General features: G+C 51.7%; 1 protein-coding gene across 1 annotated transcript in view; it reads right to left on the bottom strand.

The window, feature by feature from the left end:
- Positions 1-25199, bottom strand: part of ZSWIM5 (zinc finger SWIM-type containing 5) — a 95307-nt gene that overhangs the window by 4922 nt on the left and 65186 nt on the right. The window contains exons 2-10 of the mRNA XM_066555903.1: positions 24443-24799; positions 16469-16617; positions 15645-15795; positions 10139-10318; positions 7728-7904; positions 5364-5510; positions 2347-2484; positions 1625-1885; positions 1096-1231 (exon numbers count right to left, since the gene is read on the bottom strand). Of these exons, the coding sequence (XP_066412000.1) occupies positions 1096-1231; positions 1625-1885; positions 2347-2484; positions 5364-5510; positions 7728-7904; positions 10139-10318; positions 15645-15795; positions 16469-16617; positions 24443-24799 (1696 nt within the window). The remainder of the gene's footprint in view (positions 1-1095; positions 1232-1624; positions 1886-2346; positions 2485-5363; positions 5511-7727; positions 7905-10138; positions 10319-15644; positions 15796-16468; positions 16618-24442; positions 24800-25199) is intronic.

Below are 25199 nucleotides of genomic sequence, written 5' to 3'. Positions count from 1 at the left end.
ATCCTCACTTGCAGGCTTGAGGTAACCACAGGGCAGCAAAAGCCCAACTTTTCCAGCCTTGGACACAGATACCCCAAGACAGGGAGTCCTAGCTGGGAGCAGGGGATGGGCATTAAGAGATGGCATCCCTGGGGCCCTCAGTCCTGTTCAATGGCCAGAGGTCTCAGGTCTGCCAGGACATGGTGTTTCCATACACCACAGAGGCCTTTGGCTGCTTATAAGGGCTGGCTGCCTCCTGAGCAGCTCTTTCCAGAATAGGGGGATTTCAAACTTCCCCCCAGTGTTGGAGAGAGATGACCCATTCCATTTCACTGAGGAAATGCTGAAAAAAGGCAATGCTCTGGGCCAGGACTTATTTATAATGGTGGTAAGAGGGAGAGAGCACTGGGATGTTCTGGAGTTGACAGTGCTCCAAGCATTGACTTGTTTAGGAAATTCCAGCTTTTCCAAGACCCACCCAGTCCCTGTCAAAACAATACACAGGCTGATGTTTGAAGCGTGTCATGGACTGGGGAAGGAGATAGGGCAGCTCTCAGCATCAGCTGTAACCCCAGTCCCAGAGACAGAGATGGGTTTTAATGGAGAACAGCATGCAACTGTGTTCTCCACCTGGCTCTGTGACACCCTGCAGCCTGGGGCAAACCATCCACCCATCTGTGCCAGGATAACAGCCCTTGTTGCAGGCAGGGAGGGCTGCAGGGTGCCCGAGGCCTGGCAGACAGAAGGCAGATGACAGTCCTGTGTGTGCCTGGGACCTGCTCTGGCAGAGGATGTCCCTGTCACAGGGGCAGGCAGGTCCAGCCTGGAGTGAGTGGCTGGGTGGAGGGCTAGGCCAGCAGACATTATTGGACCCATACAAATCTGTACAAATGGAGTTTATAAACCAGGAATCACCCAAATGGAGGGCAGGAACCTCTTTGCACTGCTGCTGTGCCCAGTGGTCCTGCACACTGCAAAAGATCCCATGGACAGCAAGCTCCAAGCCTGTCTCCACTCCCATCCTTGCTCTAAAGTTGCAAAGCATCTCCCAGCTTCCCAACAAGCACAGGAGAGAGGCAAAAAGGGGAGCAGAGACAGAATTAAACATGCACCAACCTCATGGCCCGCAAAGCCAGCTTGTATGCCAGGTCAGCATCGTGGGGCAGCAGGGCAGAGAACAGGTATTTGGCAAAGGTGTGCATGGGGACGCTCTCCCGGTGGATGACTTCTCCCAAGCCGCTGAAGGGACCACCTAGGCAGAAGCAGAGCCCATCAGCCATAATTAGCACAGCAGGATCCATGGCTGGGGTCTGGACCACCCCAAAGCTCTGAGGATCTGCTGTTTCAACTCCCTGTTACTCAAGTTGGATCCAGGGATTCTCTTTCCTTTTCTACAAGAAAATAAGAAACTGAAGCCATGTGCTCAGCACCCTTCTCCATATTGCCTCTGACTTGGTCTTTTTCTAGGGATGTCAACAAACCCTTGCTTTTCCAGGTGATAGGGCAGAGCAGCCATCCTACAGGCTCTGCACCACATCCAGAGAGGAAGAAGCAGGATGTGCGTAAATTTTGAAAAAGGCACCTCAGAGATGTTACCAACACTCAACTAAGACACAAAAGTCAGCTAGATGAGCCAAGGCCCCACCTTCCAGCAGCAAGATGCACTGCTTCCGCAGGGTCTGCACCAGCACCGGGTCCAGCTCCAGGTCCTGCAGGCGGGCAATGATCTGCTCCTCATTGCGGCACACCTTGTCCTGGGCATAGAGGCCTTCGGGCATCACTCTCTGCTGACCCATCCCCATCAGGGCCACCTCTAAGGCCAGGGACAGGTAGGACTCGTCACCGTCCTGGCTGCCGGTCACAACGGGCACATGTTGATACACTGGTGGTTTGGAGTCCCCAGCGTCTGAAAGGAGGGAGAGGAGATGCAGTGGGGTTACAAGAGTCTTCCCAGACAGCAGAATCATTGCAGAGTAAAATCTCTCATTTCAGAAGCAAGACCCACACTTTCCTTCCTGCCTGCTTTTGGTTACCCAGAAACGACAGATGAAAGCTCCCTGAGGGAGATGTGGGCTTCACCATCCTTTCCTGCTCTCACCAGGAGATGCAAGAGACCCAAGACATGTGCAACAGGGTGCACAGCTGACACCAGAGCCTTCCCTTGGACCTGCTCTGCTCTGGCTGCAAACCCTGGGGCTGAGAAAATTCTATTTCTCTCTACTCACTACCTTCCTTCTCTACAGTTCTGCCCTGGTGCTCTTGCCAAGGCTGAGAGGGGGGACTCAGAGTCCAGGTGTCCAGAGACCCAGATCTGCACCCACCTCAGCCACAGACACCGGGAAGGGATCCAGGAGGAACACTTGGTACCTGAAATTTCAAGGCAATTTTCCTCTTCTAATCTACAAGCTTCGGTCAGGGTGAGAAAGAGGCAGCCGATGGGGTTCAGAGGGTGGCCTACCCAGCCCTCCAGGTTGGTGATGGTTGTTGCTCCTCTCTGCAGCAGTTCTGGATAAAATAGAACAGTAAAAGTAAGGAATTTAAAGACAAGTTCTGCACCCAGAGAGGTTTCTGAGACCAGAGGACTTTTCTTATCCCACAACTTGCATCCAACAGGAACCCCTAGGGCCAACTCTGGCATGGTAGTTCATGAGGGCAAGGAGAAGCCACTCTGCACAGACAACTGAGGGAGCAGGCACAGACACAAAAAAAGGTGTCCCTAAGGCCAATAAGATGCAGAGACTCATTCTCTGTTCCAAGAGAACATGAGGGTCTGCATAGTCCCAAAGAAAAGGTCTATAATGCCAGACCTGCAGCTCATTGACCAATGTGCAATGGTAGCCTGAATGTTCTGGAAACACAAGCAGAAATCTCTCCTGAGATGATCAAGACTTCAGTGATTCTTAAAATGTCATCTTTTGGTGATCTCAAGCTGGCTGAGCTGGCAAGGACCAGGAGTCACTGACCTTCAGCAGCACTGCAGTAACTGACCCCGGCTCCCTTCCAATTGCAACTGCAAAAGGAGGAACACTGGGCTTGTCTCCTGGTACATTGACTCAGGAAATGCAAGGTGGAAGGAGCACACACAGCCAGTTACTGCTGCTCAGCAGTCAGGCAGCTCCTCTTCAATGCAGGCAGCTCTTGCCTTACAGGCAACCAGACACAGCAACAGTGGGAACAAGAACATCCCTACTGCAGCAGCCTGAAGACAGCATTTGGGCAGCTGTGTCCTGAGTATGTGGGTATCAACTCAACTTGGCTCAAGCAACTCAGTTTGTCTTCCTAGGACATAAGCAGTCCCCTGCAGTGCTGCCCATCTCTGCCACTCTGAATGGGGCAGCACAATTCTGTTACAGAATCACAGAATCACTTAGGCTGGAAGAGACAGACCTTCAAGATCACTGAGTCTAACCCATGCCTTAATGCCTCAACTAAACCCTGGCACTGAGTGCCACATCCAGTCTTCTCCTAAACACATCCAGGGATGGTGACTCCATCACCTCCCTGGGCAGCCCATTCCAGAATTTTATCACCCTTTCACAAAAAACTTCTTCCTAATACCCAACCTAGATTTCCCTTGACGCAGCTTGAGACCGTGTCCTCTGGTTTTGTCAGTTGCTGCCTGGAGAAAGAGACCAACCCACACCTGACTGCAGCTACCTTTCAGGGAGTTGTAGAGAGTGATAAGGTCACCCCTGAGTCTCCTTTTCTCCAGGCTAAACACCCCCAGCTGCCTCAGTCGTTCCTCACAGGGTTTGTGTTCCAAGCCCCTCACCAGCCTTGTTGCCTCCTCTGGACACGCTTAAGTGTCTCAATGTCCTTCCCAAACTGAGGGGCCAGAACTGGACACAGCACTCGAGGTGTGGCCTCACCAGTGCCACACTGCTCCCTGCTCCTGCTGGCCACATTGTTCCTGATACAGGCCAGGATGGCCTTCTTGGCCACCAGGGCACACTGCTGGCTCACGTTCAGCTCGCTGTTGACCAGAACCCCCAGGTCCTTTCTGCCTGGGCACTGTCCAGCCACACCATCCCCAGCCTATAGTGTTGCAGGGGGTTATTGTGGCCAAAATGCAGCACTTGGCACTTGGACTTATTAAACTTCATCTTATTGGACTATGCTCATCCATCAAACTGTTCCAGGTCTCTCTGCAGAGCCTCCTACCTTCCAATAGATTGACACACACTCCCAGCTTAGTGTCATCTGCAAATTTACTAATGAAAGACTCAATCCCCTCATCCATGTCATCAATAAAAATATTGAACATAACTGGTCCCAGCACAGACCCCTGAGGGACACCACTGATGACTGGCCCCAGCTGGATGCAGCACCATTCACCACCACTCTCTGAGCCCAGCCATCCAGCCAGTTCCTAACCCAGCACAGAGTGCTCCTGTCCAAGCCATGGGCTGCAGCTTTTCCAGGAGTGTGCTGTGGGAGACAGTGTCAAAGGCCTTGCTGAAGTCCAGGTACACAACATCCATAGCCTTTCCTGCAGGTCACCTGGTCATGAAAGGAAACCAGGTTGGTCAAACATGACCTACCCCTCCTAAACCCATGCTGGCTGGGTCTGATACCCTGGCCATCCTGTGAGTGCTGTGTGATTACACTTAATATAAACTGTTCCATAACCTTACCAGGTACTGAGGTCAGGCTAACTGGCCTATAATTACCAGGATCCTCCTTCCTACCCTTTTTGTGAATGGGTGTCACATTGGGCAGCTTCCAGACATTTGGGACCTCACCAGTGAGACAGGACTGTTGGTAAATGATGGAGAGCGGCTTCATAAGCTCATCTGCCAGCTCCCTCATCACCCTGGGATGGATCCCGTATGGGCCATGGATTTATGAACATCCAAGCAGGTCAGCAGTTCTCTGACTGCCTCCTCCTGGATAAAGGGGACATTCTGCTCCCTGATACCATCTACCAGCCCAGGAGGACAGCTGTCCTGATGACAAGCCATCTTCCCACTAAAGACTGAGGCAAAGAAGGTGTTAAGCATTTCCACCTTCTCCTCATCTGCAGTTACTGAGTTCCCTCCCGTCCAGTAGAGAACAAAGGTTGGTCTTACCCTTCCTTTTGCAGTTAATATATTTGTAAAAACATTTTTTTATTATCCTTTACAAAAGTTGCCAAATTAAGTTCGAACTGAGCTTTGACATCTCAAATTTTTTTCCTACATGCCCTAGCAACCCCCTTAAATACTTCCTGAGACACCTGGCCCTCCTTCCTAAGATGATACATCCTCGTTTTATTCCTAAGTCCCCTCAAAACATCGTTGCCCATCCAGGCTGGATGTTTGCCTCGTCAAAGTGGAAAAGATATTTCCAACCGAGATACCCCAGCCAAATGTCACAAGATACTTGTCACACAGCTCTACTCATACCTTTCTTCTGATGCTTATATATTTCCAGCTGCCTTTGCTGCTGCAGTCGCAGGGTGTTGATGATGGCAACAGTGAGTCGGAGAGCCTCTCTGGGATAGCCGTGGGAGCGCAGCGCATCCACCCGAGCACAGGCTGTGGGGACGTGTTCTGCAAGGCAAGGAACAGGGGCATGGCTGAACCACAGGCATTGACAGGATGGCACTCATGGGCCACCTTCTACTCACATTCCCCACACCTGAGCTAAACTCCTGCTTCCTGCCTTGAATTCATCCCTTCCTCCCTGCTCCTGAAAGGATACCTACCAGGAATACTAACGGGACTCCTGCCACTTTCAACCCACAGCAGCCACGTCAGTACCTAAATCCCCACCTCCACAAAGTTTATCTAATGGCAGCATTTCCAACACACCATTGCTGCAGTACCACAGCTCCAACACAGGCTGTTACAGCCCTGCCCCTCATTTCTCCTAAAATCTGCATGGCCTATCTCGATTTCTCTCAGGGCACAGGGTGAGGCTGGGCATCCAGCACTGTACTGGGGGCACTGGCAGACTTGGGGTGATGCTTTGAACTGACTCCTTAACACCTCCATGGAGGGAGCTCTGCAGACATCCTGTCTCTTCTGCAGTTCTCCTACCTGGTGTTTTATTATTAGGAACAGTTGCACTAAACCCCCTCCCAAGACTCACAGTTGCTTAGGAATTCATCTGCTCCCGCTGCTTATTGCTCACCTGAAATCACAAGCAACTGTGGAGAGGATTATGACTGAGTGAGAAATTAGCAGGAGCAGATGACATGACATGCTGCATAACAAGCAGCAAAAATTCCATTTTCTTTCAAAATGTCCTACCAAGGGGAGAAAAAAACCCAGGCAAATACAGATGATCTGAAGTTATCATAGAGGGATAATTTCTATTCCTGGAAGACTTCAGAAAGCTCTGGAAATGCAGACAACCACCTCCACAAATGGGGTATCCACATCCCAAAGGTCACCCACAAGGAATACATGAGGAGGAGATTTCAGAACAAACACATCTGTAAAAGAGCTTCTTGTTGCTCCCTCTATTCATTTGCTAAATGGATGAAATATTCATCTTCTCACTGAATTCATCACGGGAAGTTGCTGACAAATCACCCTCTTCTCCCAGCACTGGGTCCCTGAAGAGGTGCCAAGAAAGCAAAAGCGCAAAATCCAAAAATCATGGCAAATACATCAGAAAAATAACATGCACCAACCAGATGGGAAAAAGGGCTCACCAGAACCCAGATTAGGCTCAGAAGAGGGGAGCTGTGGCCACCATATCCCTTCTAGATGGAGTCCATGGATGCATTAACCAACCACTGCTGCCTGTGGCTGTGTGGGAAGGGGACCTCCTGCCTGCAGCTGCCCAGAACTCTTCCCAGAGCAGAAATATCCTCTCCTGCTCCAGCTAAAGTGTACCAGCAGCCTACATATGAGCCCTTCCTATCTCCTGGCATTAGCAGCAACTTAGTGCCTACTACTCCAAACTACATCTCTAGACAACTTAAAATGTTCTCTTTCCTTGTGGCAGACCCCAGCTTCTGGAGTGGACAACAGTGCAATGGTGGGCTTTGACCTGTTCTGTGTTCATATACTCAACTCCTGGACTGCAGGGGCTAAGTAATTCCCCCTTCCTGGAGGTGGATGGGGACTTGTGTCCCCCATTTTGGGGTCTGTCTTAGGGCTGACAGCCACACCAGGTTCCCCCCCCCAAGTCCTTCATGTCACTCGTTCTCATCCCAGACAAGGAACTGTAGAGGGTCCATAGATCTGCCTGGGCTCATGACTTTGCAGGAGAGAATTTGTGTGGGTTGAGGTACTTGGGCTAAAAGTCTACAACAGAGGAGGCCTCTGGGCTTGCCTGGCCCAGTACACCTTAAGTTCCCATGAGGCTTAATCGTAGTGACTGCTAATTGCCTTTAAGAGAAGACTAACAAGAAGGGGAGAGCAGGAAACAGAAAATCTGGAGGATACAGCTGTGCTTTGCAGTCAATTTTCAAGAGACTTTAAGTGTCCAGACCCTCTGTAGTGGAAACAATGAGAGGTTGCTCTGGGGACAGCTAAACACTGGCAGGATGAAAAGGGACATGATGAGCTTGGTCCAAACTGCCCAAGAGAAGGCCAGACTGTAAATATGTGGAGATTGCTCTAAGGATTGTGGCTGGGGTGTGGGTGGGCACTGAATTCTTCTGCTCCCCCCACTCCTCAGGCTAAGGGCCAGGGTAGCAATTTCAGTCTAGGATGCAGGAATTGCAAGGACCCAGGGCAGCCTCAGGTGACTCCTTTCCACTAGAAACCCAACCCACAGAGGCCATGAGAGGGGCTGCTGGTTTGGATGCTCACCCAGCCACAGTGGCTGTCCCTGGGAGTTGAAGAGGAGGCTCTCCCCCTCCCGCTGGTAGGAGGGGGACACGTAGAAGTCGCTGCTGATGATGCGCTGCAAGTGGCTGTCCTGCCAGTGCAGGTCACAGCCCTCGATGGCCCGCGTGAACACCGTTCGTCTGGGCCTGGCCAGGGAGTCTGCAAAGAGAAAAACATCAGTGCCCTGCTGGGGCAGGAACAGCCTGTTCCTCCTCCCAGACATGACCTCCCTGGGCACAGCTCTGCCTTTACAATGACAGCAAAACCTGGTCTCACCCCAGTAATTTCTGGGATGGAGATGGGCTCTGGCTTTGGATGCCTCTCCTGACTAATGTCTCCTCAGATGGCATTGCTAAGTAATTTGCTAGAATAGCTGACTTGGTCAGAGGGGTGAGAAAAGAGGCAGGCACCACCCACCCATTTTTTGTGACCACAATCCACTGTCACACACAAGGCTGATGCCTTGAAACCTGGCAGTGTGCTCCCTCCCCTGTGACACTGAGCATGCAGGCAGCTGCCCCTGGGTCAGGACTGGGCTTCCTCAGCATTACTGCCCTGCAAGCACCATGAGCTCTCCTCCTCTGCTCCAACACAGTCTCAGCTTCACTGAACTGCAGCTCCTTAGATCAGCAGCACATGAAACCACGAAGGGAACCACACGAGTGTGTCTCAGCTGCTCCCAGTGACTGGGGGAACAACCCACCACCCCCAGCAGCCTCTGTGGGCCTTGTGAGAAGGCTGGAAGGGAGGAGACAGCATCATCTGAAACCCCACTGCTGCCCTGCACCAGATATCTGCTCCTCTTCAGAGCTGCTCTGTAACTTCATGGGCATTTCTGAAACTGAAATACTAATCCAAATGCTGGATTAGTATTTCACCCCATCCAGACCAATCAAGACAAGTGGTTTGATGTGAGGAAAAAAACTGTCTGGAGCAATCCCACTATCACTCCAGCCACACTGGATCATGAAGGCCAAACAGAGCTGGCAGGCTGCAAAATGGGAAGCCCCAAAGGGGGTGCAACGTTCCATGTAAGGTCCTGCAACCCACAAGAGGGGTTGAGTTAAATGCATTCAAGGGTGGAAAACAAAAGGCACTGTTCAAAGCTGATCCAGGGAGGCTGGGTAAACATGCTGCGGAAACGATGGCAACAAGCAATTAGCCGGAATGCTGCAGGCACCCTGAGGTGGAGAGAAATTAAACAGGTGTTTGTATGTTGGGAACCAAGGCTGCTCACTTTACCAGGAAGGATTTCAAGAATCAGCTGTTCTTCAGTAATAAAAGAGGCTGTCAACAATCTGGAGCAGTATTTGCATATGCACAAACATGAACCCCAGGACACCTCCAAGATCTGGGCTGCTTTCAGTCCCCTTCTTGGAGAGGCAGGAGCACAGGGAGAAGAGAAGGGGACAGCCCTGGCATGTGCTTTGGGAACCCCTTGCAGGTCTAAAAAAAATGACCTGTTCAGCCCCAGCAACCTTCCCCAAATGCCAGAGCAAATCCTTGGGAGAGCTGGAAACACCAAGGGGGTAGTCCTGGGACTGATGCAGGACATGGAGCAAGGCCAGGTTTAAATTAAGCTGCTCCCTGAGGAAGAGCATAGGGAGGCCGGGCATGTGGTCCTGGCCATGGTTGGCAGGACAGCCACGCTCCCAAACTGCTGCTGCAGGACCAACCCCACCCTGAAGAATGAAGTTTCCCCTGTGGCATGGCTGCTGTCCCCCTCTCCTCCACCCACTCTGGCCACACATAATACACCCAAGAGCAATTTCAGTGCAGCAGACAGAGGCATGTGAAGAGCAATAACTTTCAATTAATGTCTATTTCAGGCAAAAGGAAAGAGTGATTAAACTTAAAGGGATCAAATGCTTTGTCAGCGGTTGAGAAACTATTTTAGCACTAAGGAACAACCCCTTAACTACATCGCTCTGTGCTCTGCACTTGAACTGCGTTAACATTCCTGGCTAATGACTTCCCTACCACCTGAATCACAGCCTTTAAGTGAGGCTTAAGGGCAGGGAAATGGGCTCTGCACCATCTCCAGCTCCTCACTCTCACATTACAGCCAGGACTTCGGAGCTCAGCTCTGCTCTGTGGCAAGCAATTCTGTTTTCTTATATTACCCCATGCCCAAACCTGCACTAAACTACCCCAAAGTCAAACTGCTTTAGAACAGTCCCTAAACTCAAAACACAGGCAACTTTACCCTGTAGCAAAGAAGCAAACATTTATATATAAAACCAGAGGCTGTGAAGACAAGTATTTTGTGTTCCTATGACTCGCAGAAGCATAACCAGCAGCTGAAGCGAGTTCTCTGAGCTTTGGGGTGAGTTTTGACCTGGACCCAACCCCTGTGTCTGTCAGCTGGATTTCCACTCCCTACCCAGACTCACCTTGGCTGTGACCGGAGCTCTGCGTAAGCGCGTTAGTGATGTTGGGAAGCTCGTTACCATAATTGCCATCTTCCAGGGGACAGACGTCCATCTCACCCCACTTGCGCAGCTGCCGGAGCCAGCAGGATTTCTCTTCCAGCTTGCAGTGTGGGTTTAACACCACACACACCCAAAGGGCCCCTAAACAAAGCCAAGAAATCACGGAGCTGCCACCGCCATGCGTGTGGGGCAAAGCTCTCCAGCCGCCCCGAGAGCCTGCAAGGTTCCATCGAGGTTTGTAAACTCATTTCAGCATAATGCAGAGACCCAGGAGGGGGATTTACACAGCTTCTAAATAAGGAGGAAATTAACTCTATCTCAGCTGAAACCAGGACAAAGTAAAACTCCTTTGTAATGAAGCTAAATTATAATCTCATGAGATGGGGGACAGTGGGGAGGAGGGAGGGAGAGAGCGGCTGTGTATGAATTTGTGAGTGCTTCTGTCTGCCAGGACAAATCTAGTGTTTGAACTACACATCAAAGCATGCTTAAAAACACCCTGGCAAGCTGCAGAGTCTGCATCTCCAAAGACTAACCTGATTTTGATCCTACCCACGTTCCAAGCACTTTAAAACCCGCTCTGAATGCCATTTCATCTGCTATTGTTCTTCAGGCCATTTGCATTCAACTATTTAAAAAGGAGATTTGGTGTATTTTCTTTCTTTTTTCCTTTTTTTTCTTTTTCAATCCCTACTAGCCCCAAGCCTGCAGAGGAACCAGCAGAGGAACCTGGAGCTTGGCTTGATGTCTTGCAGACAAGAGCCCTCCCTGGTGCGAGTCCTTTGGATCCCACAAGCCAAGCTGCTCACCAGCAGGACACCCACACTGACACCCTCTGGGTCAAGCACGGGACCTCACATGATGCTGGTGATGCTGTCTGCTGTGTGAGAGACAAAACCAGAACCAAGGACATCTGTCATCATTAAGATCCAGCTCATCCTTTCATAAAACAGGGCTGATGCTGGTGCTGCTAACTGAGCCTTACAGACTATTCCAAGTCACTCACTGCTCCAATAAGGGCTACAGCAACCTGAGTAAGTGTAAACCCGTTAATTTTTCTTTAGCTAACTCCATTTCTACCCAAATTTCCCTGCATGGCTGCCAGGATGTAGCATGTCCCCTCCCTTGTGCTTCCCTGCAGGGTGGGATGGCTGTAGGCTGACACAGCTGCAATATGAGGTATCCCCAGGGATACCCTCAGGCTGAGCAGCTCCTGCTGCTTCTCTCTCTGTCCATGTCAAATCCTGTCACACACGTGGGACAGTTCAGCATCCTGCAGAAACACCCTCTCTGCCTCTCCTCCATGGGATCAGCAAAGCCCTGGAGCACCTTCCTTCTCCCTGCTGTCACCTCTCCATCACTCCCAGAGCCAAGGTTCCCATCCCAAAGTGCCAGCCAGTGGCACAGCAACATCACCCAGCATGCCTCCATTGCACAAGGAGATTCCTCCACAAGCCCCAACCACCTCCCTCGCTGGCTGTGTTTTGAGCAGCCCCTCCCCAGCCCTGCCATTGAGCCAAACAGCCCCAAGCAAGGCTGCAGATCCAACAGGAGCCAGAGCAGCTGGTCCCCCTGCCAGACAACATGAGGCAAACCCAGGCTGAGCAGCGATGTCCTGGCCCTGGCTCCACTCTGGTGCCTCTCTGCATTACAGCTGAGTTTCGGTGGTGCTTTTGGGGTGCATGGCCCCTGACCAATCCTTTGCCAGCTGGAAATTGTGGACATGTCTGGTTCAAATCATTAGCAAGGCGTGGAGGCTGTGCCTGTCTGGCTCCTTGGAGCTGCCTGGCTCGGCAGGACAGACGTCACCGCGTCACAACGCAGATGGCGGCAGCAGCATCACATCCAGGAATGGGCACGGGAAAAGCAATTGCAGGCACGAGCATCAGCAAATGTCCAAAGCAGCCCTTGCCCAGTTCAGCTCAATCTCTGCCCCCAGGAAAGCCCACCAACACCTCACTTTTTTCTGATGAACAGGGGGGATTCAGATTTTTGAGCTGCAACATCAGCAACTAATTAATGTGTAAAAGAGGTACCTCCTTGGGGCCCATCCTTACCAGAGTAGGTCTATGTCACTCACTCACAGGCTCCTGCAGGCTCCATGGGGGATACTCAGACATGGCATCTTTATAAAAATCAGGTCTCAGCTCCAGAAAATGAGTCTTCCTTAAGGAAGGGGATAGAACTTCCCACCTCCTCGGGTGGCCATGAGATAAAACCTGCACTCGACTCTGGGTGTCGGGCATTCCCTTCCCACCAGTGCTCCCGCCTGTTGTCACTGCTCTTCGCCCACTTTGGGGGTGCTTGTGTCAAAAGCAGCCTCGGGCAGTTTCAACTCACGCCTCTGAGGGTGCACAGATCTTGGCTGACAGGCAGTAACAAGGCTTGGTGCTCCAGCTTCACCGCCCCCAGGAATGGGATGCACCCGCTGGATTTTTGGCTCCCACAGCTCTGCTAATATGCGTTCCTCGGAAGCCTCATGACTTTGCTGCCTATTTTTGAGAGCCCTCTGAGGCATCCTTTGCATGCCAAAACATTATGCCCCTGGGCTCTCCTGCAGAAAGAACGATGTGACGATGTGACGGGGAGGTGGGAACTAGGAGGGAAGTGAGATTTGCATCTGTCTCAGTCATGATAATTATCTGGGAGATATAACAGAGTGGTTTTCTGAGCCCTGTGGTCAAGTGACATCAGCTGACAGCACAAGTGACTCCTGTCCTGAGCCGAAATGCCACACCAGGTCAGACTCCATGTCTCTTCGCATGCTGCAGAAACCTTCATCTGAACTTTCTGATAGCAGGAGGTTAAGTGGGGAACAAAGCAGCAGATCACGATTAAGCTAAGCCTCTAAACAAAAATGCTTTTTGATGACGGGGCTGGGTGCAGGGACAGGGGGGGTCAGAGCCTTCCCAGCTCAGTGGTCCTGGCTGCAGGCCCCAGAGCAGACAGGCGCTCCGATCCCGCGCCCAAGTTTCCCAACCATCAAAGAAATTCTCCCATTTCCCACAGGGTCACTCCCCAGCTTAATCTCCTGAAATTCCCCACTGTAAACAAGTGGCCGAGATAAATAAACCCGTCTCCAGGCAGATTAAGGTCAGGCTGCACTTCAGCTGGTTTTTCGTCTATTTTTTGTAATTAGGCTTTAATCGTAAGTACTAATGCGCCAGGGCAAATACTCCCACGCTGCTGAGCTCTCCATCCAGCAGGTCCTTCCTCTGGCTCCCCAGCAGACGGGGCAATAGAGGTTCAGTTGGCAGCACATGCACAAGCAAACCATCCTGTTTTTATTTTCATTTCCTTTTTTTTTTTTATAACTCTGAAATCCTGCAAAATCCTTTACATTTTCCCCAGCATAAATCCACAATCTTCTTTAAGGCTGATCTTCTTCCAATCCCACGCAAGTCTGTGATGCAGTCTTTGCTAAAATCGATGATTAATTATTAAACACGTGCCCAAAATAATTTCCAAAAGGCCCTTTTTTTGCTTCTAAGTGGTGGAGGATTGTGGTCTGTGCCAGGGCTTCCCATGGCAGCTGGCAACAGGCTCCTCATCCCTCCCTTCAGCAGTAATGGTAATACTGGCAGCTTTGGCATCCACAGCCAATAGGCAGTGGGATGTGGTGCTTCCGCTGCCCCATGTGCCCTGGCTACTGTTACCCACCCAGGGATGGTTTAGGACACTGCTCTGCATTCCTGATGTTTGTTACTCGTGAACACCCCCAACTCCAAGCAGCTCTGGTCTCTGTGCCTCCACACCTCCTTCAGAGATATGCTCTGCTCCTACAGTAAACACTGCACAAGGCCAAATGCAAAAGGCTTCTGTAAAATGAAGGAATAATCCCTGCTTTGAGTACAATCCATGCCCATTCTGGAATTGCTTCTTGGAACATCACTGTGTCCTCTACAGGAGCTTCTCTTCAGCATGGAGATGCCCAGACCCTCACGTGTGACATGCCTCTGCCAGGAGAGCTGCTCTGACGTGTGTTGGCTGGCACCACACTTCCCCTGCTGTCGTGTTGATCCAGCACTGGAAGGGCCCTGACATTCCCCAGCCACTTTGCCATCTGCCAACAGGGACGTGCTGCCACCTCCTCCCACTCTGCCGACCAAACCTGCGTGCACCAACCTGGTCCTTGTACAGTTAAGCCAAGACTGAAACCCAACCACCCTCCCCTCGCCTGTGCAGGAAGGGAGGGAGGGCTCTCGGCTTGGATAGCAGCTTGGAAATCTGGCCAAATAATCTGTAATTTTAAGCAAATTGCTTCCTGCGTCCAGGCCTGCCCACACACCCATCCATTCATATATCACCAGTGTGCTTGCTTTCTTCCATGTGGAAATTCTGGCTTGGTGGACTTGGCCACCTCTCCAGGATCCTTGCATATCCAATTGTCTAGCTGCAGCATCCCAAAATCCTGGAAATATCTTCTTGGCAAGCAAGCACAGATGAGCTCTCCAGAGCTGGTGTGGTTATTTCCATCCAGGAAACTTCATACAGAAACAAGACATCCCACCCCTGCCCAGATCTTGTCTGCATAGTTTGGCCAGGGTTCCCAGCCTCATTTCTGTTTGCATTTGTTGGGCACTTTGTTGGGTAGGTGGGTTTGTGATTTCCAGCTTCAGTTTCAGATGTTCCAGATCCCAGACCATTCTAATCCTTCTTCCAGCTCTACCATATCCCTTTGGTGCCAGCCCATCCGCCCCTACCCCTGGAGCAGTATCTCCTACCAGAAGGCTGCAGAGGAGCTCAAACTCACTCATCAAACTATGGCTCAAGCCAAACTATTCACCCAAGGTCCCATATATCCATGACAGCCCAGAATTGCAGGGTTAACTTCACCACACAGCCCTACTCCCCAAGCCCACGTCATCTAAATGTTTTATTCTAATGATATTACAGTGTCAGCCAGCTGAGCTGGTGTCTAAGGTGCTTAGCTAGAATTACCCAGAACTGCATTTCCCTCACAGCCAGGCTCTGTGCTGTCCATCCTGCCCCCCTCACCCTGGAAACAAGCACCACAGCAGGCAGAATCTGTTAGATGTGATGAGACTTGAGAACCCGCCTTTCCCTCTCTGGACCAAGGTTCCCTCAGGAACAGAACTTCTACATCCAGGCTACATCCAGCACCTGGGGCTCACCAGCCCTGTGTCCTCCCTCACAAAGGCTTTGGGGCAGCTCACCAAACACCAGCCTGCTGGAAGCATGGGACCAGCAACACACTGCACACTCGTCATCCTTGATCCTTTTGCAGGAGAGGGGCAGGTTTAAGGTTTTGAACTGTGTGGTTTGGTGTGATCAACTGTGATCCAGCTGTCTCACAGTGATTGCCCAGCAGGGGATACAGTAAGGTCCTGGCATGTCTCAGGGTCTCCATTCCCAAAAAAGAGCCCCCAGAGGGCCTCTGTAATGATGTCCATTGGCCCAGGAGCCCAGGTAACTCTGCTCCTCTCTGCAAGGCAGTGACCCTTACCCAGCTCATCCCAGAGCTGCCGGCACTTCTCTGTTATGCCTGTCCCCTGCTGCCTCCAGAGGGAAAGCCGAGGATCAGCCATGAACTGCTCTGTTATCAGCGTCAGCATCCTGGCCCCGTTGGAGTCCCTCATGCGCAGCATCTCCCGGACCTGGAAAGGACAAACAGAAAGTCTTGGGTGAGACAAACCATGGTTCCTCAAAGGTGTTTAAGACACATTCACCTGGCTGGCAACCCACAGCTTCCTCAGCCTGAGGGTTCAGACTGTATGTAAATACATACATACATACATATATATGTGTGTGTGTGTGTGTGTGTGTGTGTGTGTGTGTATAATGGACAGTCACACACTATAACCCTCATGCAATGGCTGTCATGAGGCTGACTGGAGCCCAGTTGAGTAGCAGCCACAGCCAGGCTGTGAAGGAGACTGAGATTACCAACATGAAAGCAAAGCCCTTCTGCAAAGAAAGAGAAAGGCCCATAGGTTGGTGAGATCTGTGGGTTATGGTTCCACCTTCCCATGGTCTTGGTAGGCTCTGCAGGGTTGGCTTTTTGCCCACTGCGCTGAAGAGGAGATGGGGGAATGTCCTTCCTCGCACAGGGATCACAGCACCCATGGGAGGAAGGGACCTGTCAGGACAGCAGGTGAGACAATCCAGGCCTGACCCAGAGCCTGGATTACAACTGCCTGCTCCGCGACAGGGCGAGAAGGCACTGGAGCACAGATTCCCAGCTGTGATGGGCACCCTGCCAGGGCAGCCAGCGAGTGCCAGCTACGTGACAGGCTGAGCAGAGATGGGAGAGAGCAGCCGGCTCCTCACCTTGGCAAACATGGAGTTGAGCTGCTTCCCCGAGCCGTAGTACCCTCCCTGAGATAGGAACAGCTTCACCTGCTCTCGGACCTGCTCCTCGTCCAAGTGCCAGCAGTTCTCGTCATCGATGCTGGCCCCAGCAGTGGGGTCAGGAGCGCCTGAGAGGATGGGGGGAGAAGAGAGACAACCATGTTTATGGCAGCAGGGTCAGCCATCCCACTAGCAAGGAGTGCACCTACCTCTGTTTTATTAGGAACCCACCTTTACTTTATCAGCTCAGGTGACAGAAAGGCAACTTGATTCCTCAGTGAGCCCAAGTGGCAACACTGTGCTGTCCTAACACAGTAGTGGCAGCAGCCATCAGGAGGGATATCCTGACCACAGGCCTAATTCTTGCATGACCCCTCACCCTCTGTACCCCATGTGAAATGAGGCTGAGGAAGACCAGGGACCTGCCTTCCTCCAAAGCCCCAGGAGTGCAGGCAGCACATCTGCAGAGCCTGCAGCACTCTGTGGCTCCAGGGAGTGCCCAGCGTGCTCCTGCTCCACATCACTGGTTTGTTAAAGCATCAGTAAAGCTCCAATTCCTGCAAGCCCTTCCCCATGTCTGGAACACAGTCTAACAAAGGTACTACTGCACTTGGGCTCCAGAGCCCTGGGTTAAACACCTGGTCCTGCCCCTCACTTGCTTCAGGACAGGAGACAAGTCCCCAGGCATCAGTGTACCTGCCTGAGAGAGACCCTCTGTGGGAAAGAACAAAGGATCAATAACCCTTCAAAGAGCAAACTGTGACCAGAGCAGGGCCTTTGGCAGGCACACATATGCATTCACAGGCTGCATTTCATCTTCCAGAGAACAAAAGAAAGAAAGAAAATCCACAACTGATTTAAACAAGTCGGACCAAATTTCCCTCACCTTGCCCCTTTTGATTCCAATTTTCCTGCCCAAGCACTACCCTACATCCCAGCCATGGGTTCCAGGGCTCACAGGACAGGCAGTAGCACAACTCCAGTGAGCAGCCAAGAGCACAAAATGGAACAGAAAGTTGTATTTTCAGCTGTCTGCTTTTGGGTCTTGCTCTACAGAAACTCCTTAGGGAAAACCAGTACCAAGGAGGGACTGCTACAGCTGGAGGATGTTCCACTCCACCTTAGTCTGCTTCTCCTATCTCCATTTCAAGAGAGGAAGGTCAGCACAGGAAGAGCAAGGTGCTGCATGAGGAGCCATGGGATGCTGTAGCTGACACATTCCCAATTAAATCTTCATGATGCCTTTTCCAAAACTGGGATTTGTTGGGGAGCAGACATCACTTTCCTACAGAGACAGCCTGGGATGCTGTGCACACCCCAGCCTTGTGCATTGCTGAACCAGGAGCTCAAATACAATTCATGAAAATTGTGCTCCAGGATGCCTGCTCAGCAGGGCAAGTGTCTCTTCCTGGCTTGTAAGCAAGACATCATCAACCTCAGGGGTTCTGCTCCTCCAGCAGGCTGAGAACACTCCTGACCTGCTAAGATACAGTTATTTGTATTTAATGTCCTTTACAAAATTACTTTAATTTCTGCTAACGGTCACTGCCTGAGAGAAGTTCCAGCAAGCTCTAGGCATGCTGAAGGGACAGGATGCTCCTGCTCCCTCTGCAGAATAATTTATAGTTGACACAACCACATAATTGGGACGAGAGGTGAAGCAGCAGAAAGGAAATCACAGTTCCTGGATGAGCATGAGGACTTTTGCCACATATGCCCTGATCCTGATCCCACTCCCCTGCCACAGCCCTGGAGAAGCAGTTAAACCCCGAGCCCCCAGCAAGGGCGAGTCCTGCTCAGTGTACCACCAAAGTCAGCTCAGAGTCCTGTCTTAAGCCACGAGGGACAAGCACAGCCAGGGACAGGGACAGTCCATGCCGGCCCTCTGAGCTTTTCTGTGCCTTTTCCTTCCCTCCCCCAGCCTCATCCTTATCTCGCAGATAAAGAGCAGACAAGCCGGTGATTATCCCCTATCAGGAACCGATGACTAATCTGTCTACCATGAGCGCTTATCCGGCCCCATCGCTAGGTATCCCAGACGCTTGCACTCTTAATATCCTCCTCCCGACCATCCTGCCCGCCACTCCCAGCTGCAGCCATCCAGAGCAGCCTCGACTGCCTCTACAGGGTCACCTGTCTGTCTACAGGGACCAGGAGGGCATGGTCACCTGGAGTGACCCATCCCACCAAAGCTCAGCTCATCCCTCATCCCTCGCCACGGCCGTGGCCGCTGTGGCAGATTAAGGAGGAGGAGGTCACAAAATGTAAAAAGTAGGTGCGTTCTTTGGGGGTTCCCGGGGCTACCCCGCCGTGCCTGCTGCTCACACGTAGCGTTAGCAACGGAAAGCCCGAGCAGCGAGGAAGGGAGTGTGCAGCTAAATAAAACCTCCTCCTCCCACGCAACACATTGAGCACTTCGCACGTTGGGGTTCGGGCCGCAGCCAAATTAGCAACGCGCCTCCCGCGCCTCCAAATAAAGCCCGAATTTGCTTGTAAATGTATTTTTCTCTCCTATAAAAGATTCAGAGAGAGGGCTGTAATAGCGAATTCCCACACGTGCAGCACAACCCGGCAGATAACGGGCTGCCCAATTACGCTGGGGAGCTGAATAAACATTTAAGAGCAAACAACGGGATTTGTGCTGGGTTTAAATATTAATGGCAGGATTTGTCCACTTCCCCTTGCCAACGTTCACACCGTGGGGGCTTCGGCAGCGGCGCGCCGTGACGCAGCTGATGAGTGATTCCATGTCTCAGCTCCAAAGGAGCTGGGAACGGCATGTAAAACAGCCCGGCGCCTGCATAACACATTTCTCATATAGCAGCATTCGTGCTCCAAAGAGCCCTGTTTCAGACGTGCTGGATCTTGGTCCTGCCAGATTCGGATTTAAGGAAACACCATAGCACATCTTGAGTGGAAAGAGTGTTTCACCAGCCCGTTTACACTGGCTGTAGAAACTGAGATAAAAATGCAATCCATCATACCCCAAGCTGGGCTCCCCCCTCACTGGGAGCTCGGGGGTTTAACTGTTTGACAGCCAAGGGAGACTTGGCAAATACAATGACTGAGGAAAAAGGACTGGAAAAATCTACAAATTAGAAAACAGAGTGAAGTCAGGCATGGAAAATTCAACTCCTTGCTCAGAAATTAGCTGCCCAACATGAAGAAAACAAAAGGGGCTCCTGGAACAGGAAGCTGCAGGTTTCCAGGACTGAGGAGGCAGTAGGACCTTGTGGGTCACGCCAAAGCATTGTCACATCCCAAACCCAAGCTCCTGAACCCAAGAAGGGGAGATACATCAGCTGAGTAGTGTGGAAAGCACTCCCAGGACATCTGACCTGAAGCAGGATTGGTGATACAAAGAAAAAGGCTTGATCATAATTTTTAACCAGTACCTGGAGCTGATAAAGTGATGCTAAAAGCCACCCAGTGATAAGGGTGGCTGCTCCAGCATCTCCCTTATGGTCATTTCACCCGACTGTGCCCAGCACCCATCAGTGGTTTGGGGCCTGGCCGTGCCAGCCCCGGGGTCAGTGGTGCCTGGAGCAGGGCTGGCTGTCGTGGTGGCCATTCACAAGGGCCATCTCATGACTGCACATGGTGGTGTTGCTGAATGCCTCCAGGCTCCTCTTCAGCGTCCAGAGAGAAAACAGATGTGAAGGATCAGCTCAGGGCGGGGGGTGGGGAGGACATGGACAAATAAGCAAACGGCAGAAAACCTTGAAGAGAAAATAACCAGGCACCAGAAAGGAAATGAACTCTAACAAGGGATTAAAAATAGCAGCAAAGCAAGGAATCCAGCTCTGCCAAGACTCCCAGTTCGTTTTCAAGTGGAGGCAAGTCAGAGCGAGCTGCCAGGGCAGCCTGAAGATTCACATACACCTGACAGCACTGGGACAAGGGAATCCAGACTGGCTCCCAGCATGGTGGACAGGAGCAATGTGGTTCAGCTGGTACCAGTACCTGGTGCAGCCAACTTCGGAAGCTGCTTGTCAAGAACCACTCGTGCTCTGGAGTAATTTGGCAACCCCAGTCACTCTGCAAGACAAGGGGAAGAGCTGCCTTTCTCTCCAGCACTCAGGTGTGTTTTTCCCCTTAAATCCATCACAGCTCAGCAAACGGGAACATGAATGCCCCGGAGATCTGACCTTCTCCTCCTCCCCTGTGGGAAGGCAGAATTTCGAATAGATTTACTGGTGCTGCCCTCCAGACGCTGTCTCGAGATGACCTGAAAGTCAAAGAGCGCCTGAGGAATCCTCAAACATCAGCCTTGGCTCGGTGTGACAGGACAGGCAGGGACTTCCTGCACACTGACCTGGCAGCCAACTCACTGCGCACAAGGAGCAAGGTGGGACAGTATTAGCCCAGGAGTTGAAGGAAAGCTTAAGGTGGTCAAGAATGCATGTAGGGCAAAAGGGAATGGATGAGCCAGCAGGCTTCTTATGGCTCTTGCATAAGGAGATCTGCTTTTCCCATGCCAAAGCCTGAGGGACCATTACCTTTAAGGGTTTTCCAAAAGTCCTGTCCTCCAAGAAAGCTCCCAAGACCCTGCAGGACCATGGAGGCCTCTTGGTGATTCACATGGCTTGTCCTCAGAGGGAGCTGCCCCTGCACCTTGTGACAGCAGAGGTTTTGTGGCTTTTCTCACTTCTGGTTGAGAAGAGCATCCCAAGCCCTTTGATGGCACCAGCTGAGCACCACAGATACAGCGTCATCCACTGGCATTTCCATGGGCCAGACAGACCACCCCAGCCACAACTCCTGGACTGAGGGCAGCAGCACCCTCTCCCATGTCCACATGCTGCTCAAGCTGGGTGAGTTACAGAGCCGCAAACATGGAGTCTGCCAAAATCTCCCACTCCTTAGGCGAGGAAGGAGGAGAATTCATCAGTGATACATGAAAGGTACCTCGAAGCCCCAAATCTGGGCCCACAGGCACTGTGCCATCTTTAAGCTCTCAGAAGAGCGGAGGGAACAGGATGCCAAGGTGGCCACCACCAGATGATCCTCATTCCCATGGAGTCCCAGCTGTTGGATCCAAGCCCTCCAGCTGCAGCTTCTGGCTGCCCCCAGCATTCTACCCACCAGGAGAGACCAAGCAGCCGCGAGTCACTTTTGCTGGCACAGTGCAATCCTTGCAGCCTTGCTCTGTGCCAGGCAGCCACACTGCTGGCTTTGTCCCCTTGGGGAGGAGCATTGAAACCTACCCTGGACCCCTCCCTCCAGCTGCCACTCCAGACACCAAGCGTGGAGGTGCCAGACACGGGAGATGCTCTCGCTGGCACACGCTGCCCTTCGCAGCCAAGGCACAGGAGCAGAAACGTGACCCACTTCAGCAGGCAGAGGTCAAGTGGGGAGCAGAGCTGCAGGCACACCTAGGCTCTGCTTGGCCTGAATCCTCCGGGAACACGCAAGCGCCTTGGCTGCGCTCCAGGACTCCATCATTACTGGATAGTTTGCATTTCCTTCTAGGAAGGCAGCCGGGAAGATCGGCACGCGGTGCACAGCCCACGGCTACAGACTCCTGCAAGGAACAAAGCTCCAGTGCCCAGAGCTGAGCACGCCAGACAATGGACAGTAATTTTCTCTGCCATTCAGGCTCTGCAGGAGAAGGAGCATCCCTGAAAGCCTTATTTTACAAAACCAGACAATCCTTTTGCACAAGGGGCATTCCCCAGCCAGCCTGGTGCAAAAACAGCTCCTCAGTCCTACAAGCTTGCCATATAAATAAGGAAAGAGGAATCCTTTGAGTGACCAGAGGCGGGTGAGGAGGACCTGATGCTGATATGAAGCTCAACAGACCTACCCTCAAAAGAAGGAGGGGCAGGGAAAAAGGAAGGATTTCCAGAAAGAACATTCTTGCTCCAGGGTGTAATAACTTCAGGTGCCCAATGCACACAGTGGGTTACTGTTTGGTTGCACAGGCTGGCCTGCCAAAAGACACCTTGGCCCCAGCCACAAGGCTGGGGTGTGACCCCAAGGGTCTGAAATGCACATGGTCAAGAAATGCACATAAAGCTCTACATAGAGCACAGCTTAAAGAATTACAAATCCCAGGATCAGTGACCCACTACAAATGCATGATTGACAGCTGGGAAGGGCAAGATGGTGGACAAATTTGGATCCACTTCACCTGGAGACCCTAGAATTCCTCTCCCACAAACAGACCCCCATGGCTGCAGCCCTTCCTCACCCTGGGGTCAAGCAGGTCTGCAGTGTAGTTGGTTGCACTGTGGCTGTTCTTCTGGCAGGACTAAGAGGGCAACACTTGCAACACTGTCTGGGATGAAGAATCGAAGCCCTGGACAGCATCACTATGAACTTGAATGTGAGGGGTTTGGAGCCTTCCTTTTCACAGGAAGCAACATTTATGAGCTATAGATCACCTTAAGAGTATGTGAACATATGAAGGCTGATCTGCATCCTTCCCAGGGTGAGACAAGGCTGCTCTCCTGCTTGCAGGTGTTTACACACTTGTGACCAGCCAGGCAGCCACAGGGGTGTCAGGTAGGTGCCCTCCTCTGTGGGGTGACCACATCTCTGTTGGTTTAAAATCGCACACTGGAGTGCGTAAATTTGCACCAAGTTTGAAGGGAGTGAGAATTTTTGCTTTGTTTTTTTTTTTTTTAAACCACTTGTAAAAACAAGAAGCAGATATTGAACTGGAGCCAACATCTGTATCTTTGTAAGACTCTCAACCACCAGCCTTTTGCTGACTCTAGAACAATAAATATTGAGAGCCTTAAAAGCTTTACTTCAATCTGCTTAGGAGAAAGCAGCCTCAAACAATGGCCAAGAAGGGATCTTGCCCAGCCTCAGCTTCAGTAGATCAGTTCAGAGAGGGAATGGCCCTCACCAGATCCTTGCAGCATCACAGCTCCTCATTCTTTTACAATGCCAAAAATTGAAGGCCCCCCTCCAAAAGCCAGTTAGTTAGAGCACAACCACCCATGCAGCACATGTGGCCTAGCAGAGGAGACAAAGACCTCTCCCAAGGTAGGAACAGGAACTACCAGATAGAGAGAGATGAACACATCCAAGATCAGAGCTGCCATCACCCCCATGGTGACGGTGAACCTCTGGCCTTACTTCTCTACATGTGGATTCAACTAGTTCAGATGGTATTTTAGGCTGCATATGGGGCTTTTCATCTTCAGAACACTTAGCAGGCACATGTTAATCCCTGCAACGCCCTTCCGTGGCAGATAAGTGTTTATTATCTCTGCTCTACAGCTGGTGGGACTGGCACAGCGGGGAGCTGCTCATTGTTGCAGACCCTGGGCAACTTCAGCTCCTGGGCTCCTTGAAAAGACACTGTGGGAGATCCCCAGGAGCCTGGGCCACATCCTGGGCCAGTGGAGCAGGGCTGGGCTGGGCACTATCCCCCAGATTTTCAGGGGAGGAAGTCAAAAGCATTTTCCAAACACAAAGCCACAGGACACATCTCCACTGCCTTTGTGCAGTAGGTAAGAACAGCGGCGCTCATTTATTATGGGCAAATTAACGCCCATGGAGATTAAAGCTTTATCTCCCACCAGCCCAGCCACATCCGACTTAGTGCAGGGCTCAGGCTGACACTGTGTCCCCATGTGCTGGAGGAGCCACATCCCCACTTCACCTCCCTCTCCACAGGGTCCCAGCACCACATCCTCGGCTTCTCCATTCTACTCTGAGCTTCACCTTGTTCACTACCAGCCTGTCAGCTCTGCCTCTTCCTGCCTGTTGAAGCCCATGTTTGACACACAAACACATAAAGAAGAGGAGAGGGCAGGCTGGGGACACCCCAGCCATGTGGTCCCAACACCCATGCATTAACATCAGTGTGACACTTCCAGCTCTTTTCTGTGCAGCAAAAGACAAATGTAAAATGAAGGACACCACCATGGGCACCAAAACCACCACCCCAGCCCCAACCACAGAGCCAGGGTCACACAGCGAGGAGGGAGGAATTACCGTGCACTTGGTTGATCTCAGAGTTGGATGACAGGATCTCATCAGCCAACTTTTGGGCGGTGGGCAGCACCTCGGTGTGGTGTGCTGTGATCAAATACTGAACAAACTTCTGGAGCTGGTCCCTGTTCATCTGGAAAAGGGTCTCTGAGATGGGAAGACGGAGTTTGACCTGGTCTGGCTTGCGGATCCTGTACAGTGAAAGCGCCACGACGTGAGCGCAGTAAAAAATGTCCTTGTTCCCACAGCCGCACGTCACGGAGGTGATTTTGCAGCGGTCGAAGCTGATGGCCACCTTGTAGGTCATCTCTGGTTCTGTCGCAGTCGCTGGCTCCGTTACTGTTCCACTGAGGTGGAACCCTGGAGAGGGAAAGAAGAAGAGAGAAAGGTCAGGTTAGCTTCCATCTGACCACAACCACCCATGCCAGCTCTGGCAGGAAGGAAAGCCAAGACTGCTTGCGTTTCTCTCTCATATAGCAAGGAGTGCAGCACCCAGCACAGCCCATCCCCGTGGCTTACACCCAGCAACACCCAGCCCGTGTATACAAACACACTTCTGCACCAACACACACACACAGCCAGATTCATCGGCGAGTTTATTTAACAGCCAAACCCTCAGGGGAAGAGCAAAGCTGCTCGATTCCCATTTGTTTAAGTATCTCAGACTGTTTCTCTCTTGGGAGTCATTCCCATCCACGCCTCCCTCTCGCTGAATTTGCAACTCACATGAGTGAGGGCTGGTAGAAAAAGACCACGTTTG

Source organism: Molothrus aeneus, chromosome 9 (assembly GCF_037042795.1).
Source record: "Molothrus aeneus isolate 106 chromosome 9, BPBGC_Maene_1.0, whole genome shotgun sequence".
Taxonomy (NCBI): Eukaryota; Metazoa; Chordata; class Aves; order Passeriformes; family Icteridae; genus Molothrus; species Molothrus aeneus.
This window is presented reverse-complemented; position numbering and strand designations above follow the sequence as displayed.